This window comes from Harmonia axyridis, chromosome 6 (assembly GCF_914767665.1).
Source record: "Harmonia axyridis chromosome 6, icHarAxyr1.1, whole genome shotgun sequence".
Classification (NCBI taxonomy): Eukaryota; Metazoa; Arthropoda; class Insecta; order Coleoptera; family Coccinellidae; genus Harmonia; species Harmonia axyridis.
In genome coordinates this window covers 29,376,013-29,392,369 of record NC_059506.1, presented here as the reverse complement: position 1 = coordinate 29,392,369, position 16,357 = coordinate 29,376,013, and the positions used below count along the sequence as shown (strand labels likewise).

General features: G+C 36.7%; 1 protein-coding gene across 1 annotated transcript in view; it reads left to right on the top strand.

Annotated features, from left to right (window-relative positions):
• Nucleotides 1-16,357, top strand: part of LOC123682087 (extracellular serine/threonine protein CG31145) — a 183,336-nt gene that overhangs the window by 133,686 nt on the left and 33,293 nt on the right. Inside the window, exons 6-8 of the mRNA XM_045620483.1 lie at nucleotides 1,042-1,134; nucleotides 7,907-8,150; nucleotides 9,772-9,965. Coding sequence (XP_045476439.1) covers nucleotides 1,042-1,134; nucleotides 7,907-8,150; nucleotides 9,772-9,965 — 531 coding nt within the window. The remainder of the gene's footprint in view (nucleotides 1-1,041; nucleotides 1,135-7,906; nucleotides 8,151-9,771; nucleotides 9,966-16,357) is intronic.

Genomic DNA, 16,357 nt, shown 5'->3' with positions numbered 1-16,357 from the left:
TATATTCAGCTTGTGCTTATTATGTACTAACAAAGCTACGCCCTCCTTAGCTCGCTCATGTCTATCGACACCGCTGTACACCAATATGTAGTCTTGATATTGTATCTGTCCTTTCCCTTTCTTTTTTGTTTCCTGCAAGGCGCAAATGTCGATGTTGTGATCTTTCAGTTCCTGAAGTGTTTCCTGCTCCCTTCCGTTGAGTGATTTGATATTCCAAGTAGCAAACCGCATAACATCTCGATTTTTCCATCTCTTCGTCCTTTTTCGCGCATGTGTCGTTACCATTATATCAGTCCTTTTCCGAGGCAAGTTTCCGGTTCTGTGAGCATTACAATTTTTTTTACCTCCGGTAGGGTGCTAACCTTGCCTTCGAACCCTCCTCCTTTACCCGGGCTTGGGACCGGCAACATAGCTACTGAACTACTCAATCCATCCAGCAACTATGCAGGCGGAGTTTTTCTGAATTTCTGATATATTTAATTTATTATTTTCTTTGTGGAGAAACTAGCAAATTGAGTGAAATATCGTATCACTGATATGTTTTCATTTCCGCGAGCTTCATATTAAATTTGATATTCCACGTTGGGGGCAAAATTTGCTTACCGAAAATGATTTTTGCTCCCTAAATCTATGTTTATTACTCTGAGAGTATACTAGACAACATTAGTATTGATCTCTTCCAACACATGAAGCAACAAGAAACATCACCAAAGTTACAAAACATAACTCAGACAAATATGAATCCTAAACTCAAACCACAACGTCTCTTGACATTAAGACCCTCCTTGTCCCTCGCCATCAAACTCATTACCCCGTCCAAACACCCCAAGATAATCCTCACTCTACAAACATCCAAACCTCCCAAAAAAAAAAGACCTAAGCGGTGGCCACAGGTCGATCCGAGCGAAAAACCGCCAGGTCGTGGAATCCAGGGACCGTCCATCCCAATGGCTCTTGTTTATTCACTTGTGGCTCCCCGACCTGTGCCGGCGTCCAGCAGTTTAAATGTGTCACGTTTGAATCGGCGTGTTTTTGTTGCAGGTTCCCCAGGGAGCAGCAGACCCTACCCAATCACTTCTACTTCACGGACTACGAGAGGCACAACGCGGAGATTGCCGCTTTCCACTTGGACAGGTAAGAACTTGATTCCAAATCCCAGAGTTACGCGCCGAGGTTTATATATGGCACGTGGGCGGAAGAATTGACGTTTTCGGGGTTAGGATCTCTCTCAGTTTCTTCTTTTTCGGCCAATTTCGCCGTGTACGTCGATACGTGTCTCGGGGAATGTAATTGAATGTACTGATGCCTCGCGAGATTGTGGGTGGGTTATGAATAAGTGGATTTGGGTGGATTTGGAAGCGATATTTTGTCTTGGAGGGTGACTCAGAGGTTTGTTAGTATAGAGTTTTTCGATGGGAATGATAGAATTTGGAATATTTGTAATGGCAATACTGTCTATTATTCTTCTTTCGACATTCCTTATACACGGTGCGGCAGAGCCGACTGACGAGTTTCAAAGGGCTATCAAAAAAAAATGTTGAAAGTTAGAGAAAAATGTTTTTATTCATTCGAAGCAGTAGGAAATATAGTTTATTTGCTCAAGTTTTGAAAACGATATCACTAAGATGGCGGTCGTCAGAAGCTACACACTGATGTGGTCGGTTTTCGACCGCTTTTCGGCATATCTCGAGCGGTATGGCCCGGATTTCTTCGGTTATTCGCTGCTTGAGTTCTGGCAGGGTGTGTGGATGATGTTTGAAGACCTTATCTTCAAGGTGGTCCCAAAGGAAGAAGTCGCAGATGCTCGAATCTGGTGAACGCGCTGGTCAACCCAAGTCATCATTCAGTGAGACCAGTCTTTCTGGAAACATCTGTCTCAAAACAGCTGTAGCACCTTCCAGCTAGAACTAGATGTCACCCAGATCGTGTTTTTCAGCAAGTTTTTCCAATTCAGGCTGTAGGAAGGTTTCCATGTGTATCGACACATAACGCTGGGGGTTACTGTGACGGTGAAATTTGCTTCCTCGAAAAAATAAGGGCCCATCACTCCGAATTGAGATACAACACACCAAACTGTGAATTTGGGTGAATGGAGGTGGTCTATCATGGAGTTGAAGAGGATTACATGCAGCCCAGTATCGGAAATTTTGCTTATTCACTGTTCCAGTAAGGTGAGAATGTGCCTCATCGCTACTGAAAAATTTTGCTTTTGGGGAGATGCACTAAATCAATAACTCGCAATTTTTGCGGTTAACGTAATCAGCAGCACTCAACTCTTGAACAAGTATGATTTTATACGGGTGAAATGATGAATCCTCATGCAGATTCCTCCTCAAAGATCAGTCTGTCATTCCCAGAGCTATCTCATGCCTCCGTGCAGAGCGTCTTGGTGAATCCTCGATTGCTACTCGAACATCCTGCACATTTTCCTCAAGTTGACGAGCCAAAGTTCTGATTGTGTTTGCAGAGGGGACTTAAAAGTTGACAGGAATGGAGGAATGCCGAAATGGCTTCTAAATGCCTGCTGGATCGCGATCACAGAACGGTTATTTTCGTAAAACGTGCGAACGGCAAAGCCTCGATATAGTCCGGTCCAAATTATGGTGGTGACTGAAAAATACTAACTCTAAGGAACACAAAGACCCCATTCGCACCTACCTGTCCCCACCACATCCCGAGCAATGACCTGTCAAAACTCGTCAGTCGGCTCTGCCGCACCCTGTATCATCATGAGAAGATTCACGCTCCAACAACGTTTAGAAATTGTTTCTTGATATTAGGAGAAATTTGAGAATAATTATAGACAACATTATTCTGCTCATCGACTCAATACTCCTTATATTGTAGACAAATTTGAAAGTGAGTTTTTTTCACGATACAAGAATAGGGGTAACAAGTACTGAGCCGTACTTGGTACCACTTTCAGATTCGTCTACAACAAGAGGAATAGTGTGTCGTCCATGAATTATTCTCACATTTCTTTCAGTATTAACCTCAGTATTTTTCATGAATAAAATCATTTGAGTAGGAAAATCATTTTAACAGCCTTTCGAAACTTGCATCTTGAGAAAATTATAGACAAGATTTGTTAAGGGAAGACTTTGACAAATGATTCATAGTACGAATGATTATTCGATCGAGAATTCGATATATTCTCTGTAGCTGATATCCTTTTTATTCTTGAAACTATTCAAGAAGAATGCTCATTGCTTTCAACAACTTGCCAAACCCAGCCTCTCGAAAAAAGTGAGAACGAAACTTTAAAAAATTGTGAACCTCAAACCCAAGATTCAACTTCCATTCACGCTCTGCTAGCAGTCATCCGAAAATAAAACCTCTTCCATCCTGCAATTTTCCCGAATCGTCGACTGCCTACCATCTCCTCTTCAAAAGTCCGAAATAAGAAACAAACAGAAGATGATACGGGTCGGCCCGTTAGCAGAAACCGAGGCAGAAACAAGAGTCAGAAGTTGCTGTCGTCATTGGGAAGTTTACAATGTAATTTAACTTGAAGCTGTATCACGGAACGTGAATAAGGGTTCCGGGTATGTAGAACTGGGTAGAGTTTTGTCGGGTAGGACCTCTGCCGATTCGAACGGAAACTTAGATACGCATACATTTTCACGGCTGCAACCCGTTGGGAAATTCGTCTGTGGAAATCAGGATGGAATTATTCGTTTTTCGATGGGATGATAATTCGGGTTTCGGAGGTTTGCGGGTTTGCGTGTCGAGGGTTTTTTTTTTCGTTGTGGATTTATGAGGTGCTATTCAGGTGGAATCGGGTGACAACTGCGAGTTTCTGCGATGAAACGTTTCGAATTGTGCTTTTTCGATTCAGTTTGTAGGGTGAGGGTTGTTCTGCAAGATCTCGAGCAAAAGTGTATCCAGTGGCGTTGAAAGTGGTACTTCTGGAAACAACTGATTATGTTCTTCAAAACTTTAATCAACACGTAAGATGATGGATATCTGTCAATTGAAAAGTCCCGGTCTACCATAGTAAAACACATTTTCTTTGGCAAAATTCAATTTTATTATTCAACATAGTTGCCTTCAAGGGCGATACAGCGATTATAGTGATCTCCAACTTTTCGATCCAATTTTTGTAGTACGATTTTTCTTTCACTTCGAAATAGGCCTCAGTTTCGGCGATTACTTCTTCATTGGCGCTAAATTTCATTCCAGCGAGCATTATTTGAGGTCTGAGAACAGGAAAAAGTCGCTGGGGGCCAGATCTGGCGAATACAGTGGATGCAGAAGCGATTCGAAGCCCAATTCATGCAATTTTGCCTTTGTTTTCATTGATTTGCGACACGGCGCATTGTCTTGATGAAACAGCACTTTTTTAACGTTTTTATCCTTCAAACGATCCATTTACTTTATATAATAAACGCTGTTGATGGTCTGGCCCTTTTGGAATCAATGAATATTATACCTTGCGCATCCCAGAATCCTGATGACACAACCATGCCAGCTGACTGTTGTGTTTTTTCTCGCTTTGGATTCAGTTCATCGTGTGCAGTGCACTCAGCTGACTGTCGATTGGACTCCGGAGTGAAATGATGGAGCCATGTTTCATCTATTGTCACTTATCGATGCAAAAATTCAGGTTTATTGCACTTAAACACTGCTCGGAATCATTAACACGTTGTTACTTTTGATCGATTGAGAGCTCTTACGGCACCCATTTTGCTCACTGCTTTCTCATGTACAAATATTCGTGAATGATATTTGTTTGTTTGTTTGTTTGTTTATTTGTTATGATGTACACGTTCAGATGATATCTCCACAATGTCTGCTATCTCGATCAACTCACAATATTACGGTCGGACTGCTGTCAAATTTTGACACGAATCGTTTGAAGGTTGGTACTAACTAAAAATCATACTAGGACCTCCATCTGTGCATCTGACCGGGGACTGTTCAATTGGCCTGATACAAGCAATTGGAGTTTCAACTTTGTTAAAGTCTGTGGATGACTCAAAGTAATCTGTAAACTCCTATTTCAACCCTCATCATTTCGATAGAATTTAGAAAGGGGGAACAAAATGGCCACGGCAGAACATTAACGCCTGCTTCTTAGAAGATATACAAAGTTCTAACGGCAAAAGCTGAATTGTATTACTCACGAAAAGACGTGTGGAAGACCATCTAGATAAGACGACTTGTTGGTAGGAGATCATCAACCTTATATTCATCTGTAAAACTTATTCAATAACGAAAATATCTTCAGAGGTTTTGAAAAGTTTCGCAAAATAAAAATTTATTAGGATCGAAAGTCATCGTGGACAACCACGAAACGAAAAATATAACTGAAAACAATGTTGTAATGAGTTCATTACAACAGTCCCTTATTGTTGCGAACTGTGACTGCAAAATTTTGACCATTTTTGTAGTAATTTTAACAATTTCAATATGTTGTTTCTATTTTCAGTAATGGCGTACTTGTCACTTGTCAAATGTCAAAAATGACAACTTCAAAAATGACAGCTGTCCAGACAGCGGGCTATTCAAAATGACACCTCTTATTGGAAAACCCTACACAACGAAATAAAGACTTCCGTTCATTTCTGGTGTCACATTATCTTCTTTTTCATTAAAACTGGCCCATCCAGTCACGTTTCTAAACCAACAAAAATCCTCCATTCCATTCCCAAATGAAAAACGATTTCATTCGCGCAACGTAGGCTCTGGATGATAGATCTTTAACATCCCCCCGAAAATAAGTGCATTCTTCATTCTCCATTTAATTAATACCTGGGTCACATTTCAAGCGGACGTTCCTTCGTTTATTCAAGGAATTTGTTCTTGTTAGGGAAGATGGCAGAGCAGGCGGAGTTGAGATTACGAGAAAACAGATTAAATCTGAAAGGATAAATTTGCCAGAGTTCTTTTCCATCTCTGTCGCCGTCCGTTGAGTACCGTGGTTATCTATTACCATTAAATAAATGAAAATTTCGCAGATGTTTGGGGATATTCGAGAGGGGTGGCTAATTGAGAGATATTTTTTTTTGATGTGTACTATCAGACTTAATTTTTTGCTACTTTCAATTTGTCATTTTCACTTCTTTCGGATATCGCGAGAAGTGTTGGTATATATCGTTATTCTTATTAATTTTCATGTTGGTTTTTGAACTAGCAATCAAATCACTGAAAAAGAATTAGAGGTGGAAAGGAATTTGAAAATTTCATGCAAAGCTTCAGGGTTCGAATAGCTTGGTTGAGTACGTTAATGGAAAAAATTCATCTCATGATAAAGGTCAAATGATTCTACTCGATAAAGGCAATCTAATATAAATAGTAAAATTATTATATAATTGTGCCACAAGCTTCATTATCTGATATATCTTTTTGATTTGTATTCTTTTATCTAGAATAATTACTTAAAGTACAAGTGCAGAAGGCATTAATGTTTTTTCACGAGTTCAAAATTCAAAGACTTACTCTTCTGTGAAATGGATATACAAACCATCATATACAATTGAAACAACAATTTTCCAGAATTTAATTTTATCTTTCGGTTGATTTTAACTCAGATGATTATATATCATTACTTTGAATCATAAGAGCCAAATGATTATACTTGATGAAGCCAATCCAATATAAATATCAAAATTATGCCATCGTTGTGGCAAAATCTTCAATATCTGATATATATTTTATGTGTTTTTATTCAGAAATCCAAAACTGTACAATTGAGTAAGGGGCTGATGAATTTAATAACTGAATCAACCTATTTTTGTATTTTACAATTCAATTTATCCTCATCAGTATTCTTTAATTCAAAAAACATACTGAATTTACAAACTTACAAGTTATACATTCATTTCAACTTTAATTTGAGAAAACTTTAGGCTTACCGAAAGAAAAGTTTCCCTGGTAAGATTTACAGAGATAACAATTCCGAAAGATAGTGATTGATGAAGGCAATCCAATATAAATGTAAAAAGTGACATCATTGTGCTAAACTCCGATATCTTTTTTGTCAGTTGAAATTGTATCTTTAGAGAAGAAAGTATACATATATTGAAAATTTATATCAAATAGTGAAGGTTTGGCACTATGATCATTCAAACCAATTGCCGCTAGACAATGAGTATTTTTGATAATATTGTTAATTTAACTAATAAAGAATGTTACGCGTAACTTTATGAGCACGCACAAAACTATTGTATTTTTGTCCACCCTGTACCAATTGGAATCAACATGTGATACATTTTTGAAATCAGCCCAGCTATATTAATTGGAAAATTGAGACAAAATGAGGGTGTTCCAAAAAATGACGTTGACGTCATTACTCGAAAGTAATTCACCCTTTATATTAGATTATTATTTTAAAATACGGCAAATTAAAATAAAAAATCGACGTGTTTGAGGATTATTTCTTGAAATGGTCTGTTTAGCTAAAAATGAATTTGTTCCGTACTTTAGGGACACAGTGTATATTGTACGCCAAAAGATGAAATTAAATTCTGGAACATTGTTATTTCAATTGTAAATGATGATTTGTATATCAATTTCACAGAAGAGTGAGAGATAAGATCTGTGACTACCTGTTCAGATCGCTATCGCTACAAATTTGACTTTAATTTCAGTTAGTTCATGGTGTTTTATTACTATAATTGAACCAAATCCATTATTCTTCATCCCAACGTATGTATATGTCCTCAGTTGAAATTCCTGAAAACGAATTCAAGTTTCGGAATGAATGCATTGAATTTTTTCAGATAGATTTGCATTGTGAGAACGAATAAAATTATAAAGTTCAATTGCTTGTCATTGAAAATTAAATAGCTTATCTACCCAAAGAAATGCATCAGATAAATGGATAAATCATAGAAATGATATGCAAATATTGATAAAAAAATCATTTTTATTAGCGACTTCTAATTATATTTTCACTTTGCAGATTACTAGGCTTCAGAAGGGCAATGCCAGTGATAGGAAGACTGATCAATATAACCAAAGATATATACGAAAAGGCTGAAGGTGAACTGTTGAAAACCTTCTTCATATCCCCTTCCGACAACGTTTGTTTCCATGGAAAATGTACATATTACTGCGATACATCCCATGCCATATGCGGAAATCCTGATATGCTCGAGGGTAGTTTTGCTGCGTATCTGCCACCGCTGGAATTCATGGCCAGAAAAGTGAGGGAAAACTTATTTAATCACGAAAATATCTTCAGGGTGTTGAAAAGCCCTTAGCAAACGAAAATTGTGTTTGCGTAAGTGGCAACTCGTCAACAGTTACCACGAAATATAATAAAATGATATAAACAACCGGCGTCGAATCAACAGAATTTGAAGACTGAATAGCTGAAAGAACTAGAAAACTGACTGAAATTTGAAAAATTGTTCTTGGAAAATTGTCTTAGTATTCAATTATTCATCAATATAAATTAATGCCTTACGAAATATATGTAAGGCCAATTGAAAAGTCCCCGGTTTACCATAGTAAATCACATTTTTTTTGTCAAAATTCTATTTATTATTCATCATAGTTGCCTTCGAGGGCGATACAGCGATTATATCGATTTTCCAAATTTTCGATAACATTTTTGTAGTACGATTTGTCTTTCGCTTCAAAATAGGCCTCAGTTTTGGTGATTACTTCTTCATTGGCGTTAAATTTCTTTCCAGCGAGCATTCTTTCCAGGTTTGAGAACAGAAAAAAGTCGCTGGGGGCCAGATCTGACGAATACGGTAAATTCAGAAACATTTCGAAGCCCAATTCATACAATTTTGCCATTGTTTTCATTGATTTGTGACACGGCGCATTGTCTTGATGAAACAATGCCTTTTTTCTTCAATTGGGCCGTTTTTTAACGATTTCATCCTTTAAACGATCCAAATCTCGATCAACTTCACTTTATGGTCATTCAAAATTATTTTGATGAACTTTTTTGATTTTTCCGTCGGTGACAGGCTTTTTATGGGCGTCCACTGCGTTTGCCGTCTTCGGTGCTGATTTCACCACGTTTAAACTTAGCATAACAATCAATGATGGGTGATTTTCCTGGGTAGGCCCCGGAAACTCTTCATCAAGCTAAGAATTTGCTTCAACTGTATATTTTCCCTTCAAAAAGCAATATTTTATCAGGACACGGAATTTTTTTTTTCCATCTTTTTTCAAATAACAAAAGAAGCTACACTCACAAGCAATATCTCACAAACTAATGGTCGAACTGGTCAAATTTTGACACGTATGGTTTTAAGGTTGTTACTAAAAATCATAGGGATTGAATACTAGCACCGCCGTCTGTGCATCAGACCGGGGACTTTTCAATTGGCCTAATAACTTACTGAAAATCGAAAAATTGTTTCTCTAATTCTGTGGTTATTCCGTTCATTCTTCCACATCTTGTAGAACAAAATCGTGCGAGAATATATCAGAAACGCACAGTTTTCATGGTTATATTTTATTATTCTATGTTGGCACTTCGAACTTTCGCCACGGCTTTATCTGTCAATTCATCAATTTGCCTTGAAGAAATCAGTTCTGCCAACCAACATTTTTCAATGCAAAAAGCATTAAATTATATTTATGGAAATATTTCATTAATTTCAATGAAAATGCAATGAATTAGAGGAAATAATGTATAATACTCGTACAGAAGGCTCATTCTACCACTCGTTCATTCCAAATTTGAATTTTGAACTCGTGAAAGAATATCAATGCCTTCTGCACTTGTATTATAAATAACTATTCTTACAACAATTTTTTCAATATTCTCCCCAATTATTCATCTATATAAATCAATATTTTAAGGTATGGCGACATCCTTGGAGGAGGTCCTATCATAAAAGGAAGAAAGCTCAATGGGAAACAGAAGGAAATTACTGTTTATTAGTCAAGGAAATCCCACCATATGATCAAGGCAGAAGACTTTATGATCTCATGGACATGGCTGTCTTCGATTTCCTTATGGGAAATATGGATCGTCATCACTACGAAACTTTCAAGTGAGTAGAGATTTGTAGCATTCTTTTTGATTGAGAGGTGCCAATATTTCACCCAAATCTTTATTACAGTTTTATAACAATACATATATTCAAAACGAGCAATTGCTGTCAGATATAAGAGAGCCATTTTCAAATACGAAATTTTTCACTGATGACAAAGAAAAATAAAAAAATTATTTAATAACATAATGTTATTTGATCGATTTCAATACGAACTCCAGAATATTCCAAATAAGAACATAAATCGGAATCACTAAAAAACTAAAGCACTGATTTGCTGTCAGAAGATTTTGTGACCTCGCTCATCCATGCCCTATTCGAGCCCACAGAACTATTGTAAAATATTGTATTAGTGTTGTCGATGATTTTATCTAGAAAAGGATACACTGTAGATCAATGCAACCATTTCTACTTCTCGCTGAGTCCATAATCGAAATGTATTCACAATTTATCATCGTTGTTTATTGGTTCCAATTACATTTCTGTCCTATTGTAACAAACATTTCATCGGATAGGCAATAACGTTTGCCGAAAAATCTGATTGTACCTGGTCGATTCGACAATTATCAAATAATCAAACCCATTATATCGTTTAAAATGTCGATTCATAAATGTGAACATTAATTACTCTATTGTGATGACCGTTTTCTATGTGCATAGTCGACTACTATTGGATTTAAATTCAATTTTGCGGAACGATATAGTGCTTGAAATATGGGAAAATTCCATAATAAGCAATAAGTGTCATGAGGTATACACTGTGAGCATTTTCAAGAGGAAAAATCAATAACAATGATGAGATACTCCAGGGAAAAACTTTGAATATATCTAAATTTAATATGGTCTATCTTGGAATAATTTCAATTGTTTTCCAATAAAAGGTTTGATTTTTAAATTAAAAAACTAGTATATTTTGAGAGAAATATTAATTTATTTCATTGTAAATAGAATCTCGATAACTTCGTGAATTCCATCTTTATGATGAGCCAAAAGTGTTTTTATTTTATGGACTTTTATCATTTTTGCAGTGAATTTTAACAATTTGAATGCGTTGTTGAACATATATCTTTTCATTTTCACTTATTGCGTAATTCTTTTAATGTCATAACATCGATCAAATCATCTCTACTATCTCCATTAGTAATAGAATTTGATATACTGGACTGCTCAAAAAAAATGATCCCACAAAAACATTGTGCCACTTTTTGCTATCATAATTTTCTTATAAATCATTCAAGGATTTTTCAAGTCTAAAACGAGACTGTTGATGAAGACATCGAGGATAGGAAAACATATTATGCAAAATGGTGAAGGCGCCAGTCACCAAATATTTTCAATTTATGGTGAAATAGAAATATATTTGCTTTTTATTGTAACACTTAACGCTGTTTTATTTCTTTTCAAATGTTATTGACTATTACAACGTTCAATCCGAATATGTCACCATAATCAATAAAGTGATGTAAATAAGACGTCCAAAACTGAACGTATCCAATGAAGTCATATATGTATAGAACACAAATGTAAAGCTCTTGCAAGATTTCATACCTTCTATGACTTGTTATGAACATTATCTCTCTCAGGTAAATATAATTGAAAAAATTTTGTCGTAAGATGACTATTATAATGCATGTCCAAAGAATCTTTGAGTCAAAAAAAAATACCATAGTGATTTTGCACTTTTGAAGTGAACTATTAGATAATTGAAACAACGAAGTTTATATCATTAGGGATGAATCATTATTAGTACGAAGATATTATAATAAATAATTTGTTCGAAATTAGAGCATTTATACCGGGTTCTTCACAGTAATTTGACCCCCCCTTCAATTTTGGTACTAAAAGAGGTACAAGAAAGTGTTTTCTACAAAAGTTTCACGAAATCGACTAGTGTTTTTTAAAATGATTTCAAAAAATGAAATATATACAGAGTGGGCAACATATTGATCGCAACTTCATTTTTTCAAATGGAACACCCTGCTTATTTTTTTTATATTTGACTAGATTTTTGTCCCCTGATTTCGTATATATACCATATAACATATGTTTTGCCTATCTCTCTTATTCTGAGTACCACAAAGTTTCAAATTTCAATAACCACCGGGCAAGCTAAGTAATCAGTTTTCAAGTAGAAGGCTGCGATAATTCAAAATGCCCTTTTTTGAGTTATCTAGTTGTCAACGATATATTACATACGTTTGTCATTGAATGAAAATATAGAGCAAGAAGGAGAGAATATATGGAGTTACATCCAAATCATCGAATTTCAATTTATAGTGAAAAACTTATGTCATATCGTTGCCAACGAGATCACTCAAAAAAAGGGCATTTTAAGTTATCGCAGCCTACCACTTGAAAACTGATTACTGAGCAAGCTAGGTGGTTCTTGAAATTCGAAACTCTGTAGTACTCAGAATAAGAGAGATGGACCAGTCAAATATAAAAGAATATACAGGGTGTTCCATTTGAAAAAATGAAGTTGCCAACAAAATGTTGCCCTCTCTGTATATATTTCGTTTTGTGAAATCTTTTTTAAAAACGCTAGTCGATTTCGTGAAACTTTTGTAGAAAACATTTTCTTGTGCCTCTTTCAGTGACAAAGTTAAAGGAGGGGGGGGCAAATTATGGTGAAAAACCCAGTACATGGAAGCTTACAGAATCTTTGAATTTATAAAGTAAATTAAATCAAATGATAGGACCGGAAACTTAACCATCTAAGAAACTTTCGAGAATCTCAAATTCCATTCCTAGGAATCAGTCACCTAATTGGGTTGACCTTCTACATCCTCAAAGCAAACCAGCCTCTCCTAGACATTAAATTCAAGATCGTTGATTTTTGCATCTCCTCTCAAAATCCCCATTGTTCCTAGTCAAACTGGTCCGGAGCAATTAGCCCAAAACGAGATCAATATCCGGAAGATCCGACCCATTGAACAACAGCAACTAAACCAACCCCCCACCCTCAGACCCTCGATGTGCAATTATAAACGAAATGGGACACAAATTCCGCTCCCTTGAAGTCCCTAATTATCCAAAGGAAGACGATGCGACATCGACACTTCCTAGGAATAACCATCCTGGGAGTTACTCAAAAGCCAATTAAAATAATTGAAGCTTTTTCGTCGCGCTGTCTTTGATACACACTATCCTTACGGTTGCACCCTTCCGACGAATTTTCAGCTCGTTAAAAGTTACTCTCGAGATTGATCGGCTTCCACGGAGTTGTCTTTTTTTTTAGGGGTTGGGCGCGAGGTATCGTCCTCATCAAAAAATGAATTTATCGAAGGGAATTCGAGAAGTTCCAGCATGCAAATGGACCTAAGTGAAGGGATAAATAAGAACTCAATATTAATCGCTCAAAAATCACCCTCAATCTATTCACAAGATCAAGGTATTTTCACTTCTCCAAGGGTCACACAGGATAACAAACCCAACTGAAAAACATACATTGATTAAACTCTTTCCAAGGGTACAGATGCTCAGTTGGCTTCCAAGAGGCTCTTAGAAGAAAATTTGATAACATTGTCACCTATACGTCTCTAGTATGGTGGTCAAAAACTCGGATTTGGTTCCACACTACAAAGACTTGTCTGTATTCGAGTAACTGGTGCTTTTGAAACATTCAGACTCAAATCTCTTGGCGAAACCTTCTGATGCTATACCAAGCATTTTTTCATTTCAAACTGGCTTTTGAAGTGACTGGCGAAGTGGCGTGGACTGTATAAATCAATTGGACACATAGTCATCCACATGATATACAAATGATATCTTCATAGAGTGCTAGTATAAAGGTATATGGGGTGAAATTAAGGCCCTCCCATATCCTACAAGTGAAAATAGTTGCTGTCTATGAAAGTCTATTAGAGCGTTTTTGAAATGAATCTCCAATGGAATTCACATCAATATTGCAACATACAGTAAAGCAATAATGAGTGCTTTGCTGGTATTGCCACAATTCTTTAGGTGCCAGGGCGCTGTAGCATCAAAAGTTATAAAAAGGCTGATGAGCTCACAACAACTGCATCAAAGACAAAAACCTGTTGGACCAGAAACTCAGTGTGGTCTTGAACAAACCCACTATGAGCAGTCATCCAACAATGGGAGTTGTGACAAAAGACAATTCGCTGATGAAGATCTTCAGGTCTCCAGCAGACAGAAAGTTTCGTAAAGTTTTTGTCGTCTTAGCTGAAGGAGCTTATGGAGCTGTCCTGGCTTTGGTATAGTGTACGACTGCCGATGGAACAAACTACATAAAAATGCCTTCTGTGTCGAATAGATCAGTCAGTAGATAAGTATCCATTGACATGGAAAATCTCTCTCTATCTTGAGTCTGTCTGAACAGTTGTTTTGATCCCTATATCTCAGTTCATTCTCTAATATTTTTCAGCAAGAGTCCTGTTTTCTTCAACCTACCCCAACGATAATAAAAATATTGTAATACTCCTGAAATAAATAATATAAATCATCTTGGGTTGAGTTATGCGGTACTACTGATCCCTAATAAGGGTGAAACCGGTATATCGCTACTCTCCCTCGATGACATGCATTCTCCTGGGTTTACTTTCAATTATGATTCCTATGAAAGGGCGTGGAAATCTTCTGTTTGACAATAGTTATGTTGATGGCAATTTTGTTGATACATTAACCAGATAGATAATTATTATCGTATGATATTACACACTTGGAAATCGTACTTCTTTTCCTTTCTTTTTGTACTTTCTTTATAATCCTAAAAGTTACCAAACAGCCAATTGAAATGATTGAAGCTTTTATGTAGGTGTCTTTGATACACACTATTTTCATGCTTGCACCTTTCCGACGAATTTTCAGCTCGTTAAAAGTTCTCGAGATTGATCGGCCTCTAAGTAGTTAGTCTTTTCATTCGGAAGTTGGCACTTGGTATTGTGGTCTATCGAAAAATGAAATTATCGATGTGAATTCGACTAAGTGAAATGGGGATGTATAAAAGATACATGGTGGTGATCAGTCTTCATAGGAAGTGATGGAGTGTACACCATTCAATAGCTGAGTTGACGTTTATTCTATACGTTAATGCATTAGGGTTTCAAGGGAAGAATGTTAATGTGTTTAAAACCATGAAAGATCGAGGTACTAGATCTGGAGCCTCATATACTATGCATGTATTTTATAAGATAAGATATTAGTTTATATAGATACATATGTAGGATCCAGTTTATTGTTCCCTGTAAATAATTGAGATGGTCAACCGGATGCTTGGAGACATATTAGTCTCTTCAAGTGCCAAGGGCATGACAAATTCAATGAATTTACAGGGAACGAATTGTTATTGTACATAATGCGAAAAGGATGTGTTATTCTTCGGGGTGTCGAAGAATGTCATATGTCGATTGTAAAACTTAAGAGTTATGGGGTTGGGAAAAGTTTCAGAACAAGACGATTATGCCAGATGGGTTACATCTGTTTTCTCAGGCTCTAGTCCTTCTAGAATATTCGATTCCCAGGAATCCGCGAAGATCTTTGTGGGCGGTACGGCAAAAATCTTATTGGACTAGGGGGATGGTACCTTCCCCTAAGGGTGTGGTCAAACCGAGACAGGATAGTTCCAATCGACAGAGAGTACAGTTAAGATTAAACCGAAGACGGGTACAGACGGTACAGTTCAACTTAAATCAAAGACGAGACAAGTTCGGTCGGTCAACTTAAGACGTAAGACGAAAAGACGGTTCGCGGACTAGATTAAGACGAGTCGCGAACAAGTTAAAGACGAGACGACCGAAAACTTGAAGTACGACGAAGACGTTTCGAGTAATCAATTAAACGAGAGTTAAAGACGAAATTCAGTACCGTAGTGAGAAACTTGTTATTAGGACGCTATTAGGATCTTCTCAATACTGAGTTTTCACTGTATAATTGTGGCTTTGTAAATAGATGTAAATAATTCAAAAGAGTTTCATCATAACAAATCCAACAAAGTCACGGAGAAAAAGACGAAAGGCCAGGTAATCGAATCATACCTCTAGACGATCGATTAACCAAGCCTACACATATGCTTTTGTACATAAGTATATAGAGGATGGTTGGTTCAAAGTGTTCAGGTGAAAGATAACATTATGACAAGCACCTTCACACGAAGCAATTGATAAATCCTGAATTGTACTAAAAACCTTCCAAAATATTGCATTGAATGTCCTTACAAATAATCTTACCAAAATATTTTACCGGCGCTTTTTGACGCAAAATGGCGAATGCGTCAGTTTCAAATTTCAATATTATAAACCACTGGAGAAAGACTGGAAAGTAGAAAATTGAAGCAACGGAATGAAGAACATCTAGAGCGATAAACTCATTTTTATATGTATTACTGCATTTCATTTGAAGGTGCTTCATTTTTGATAGTCATTTTCCTAGTT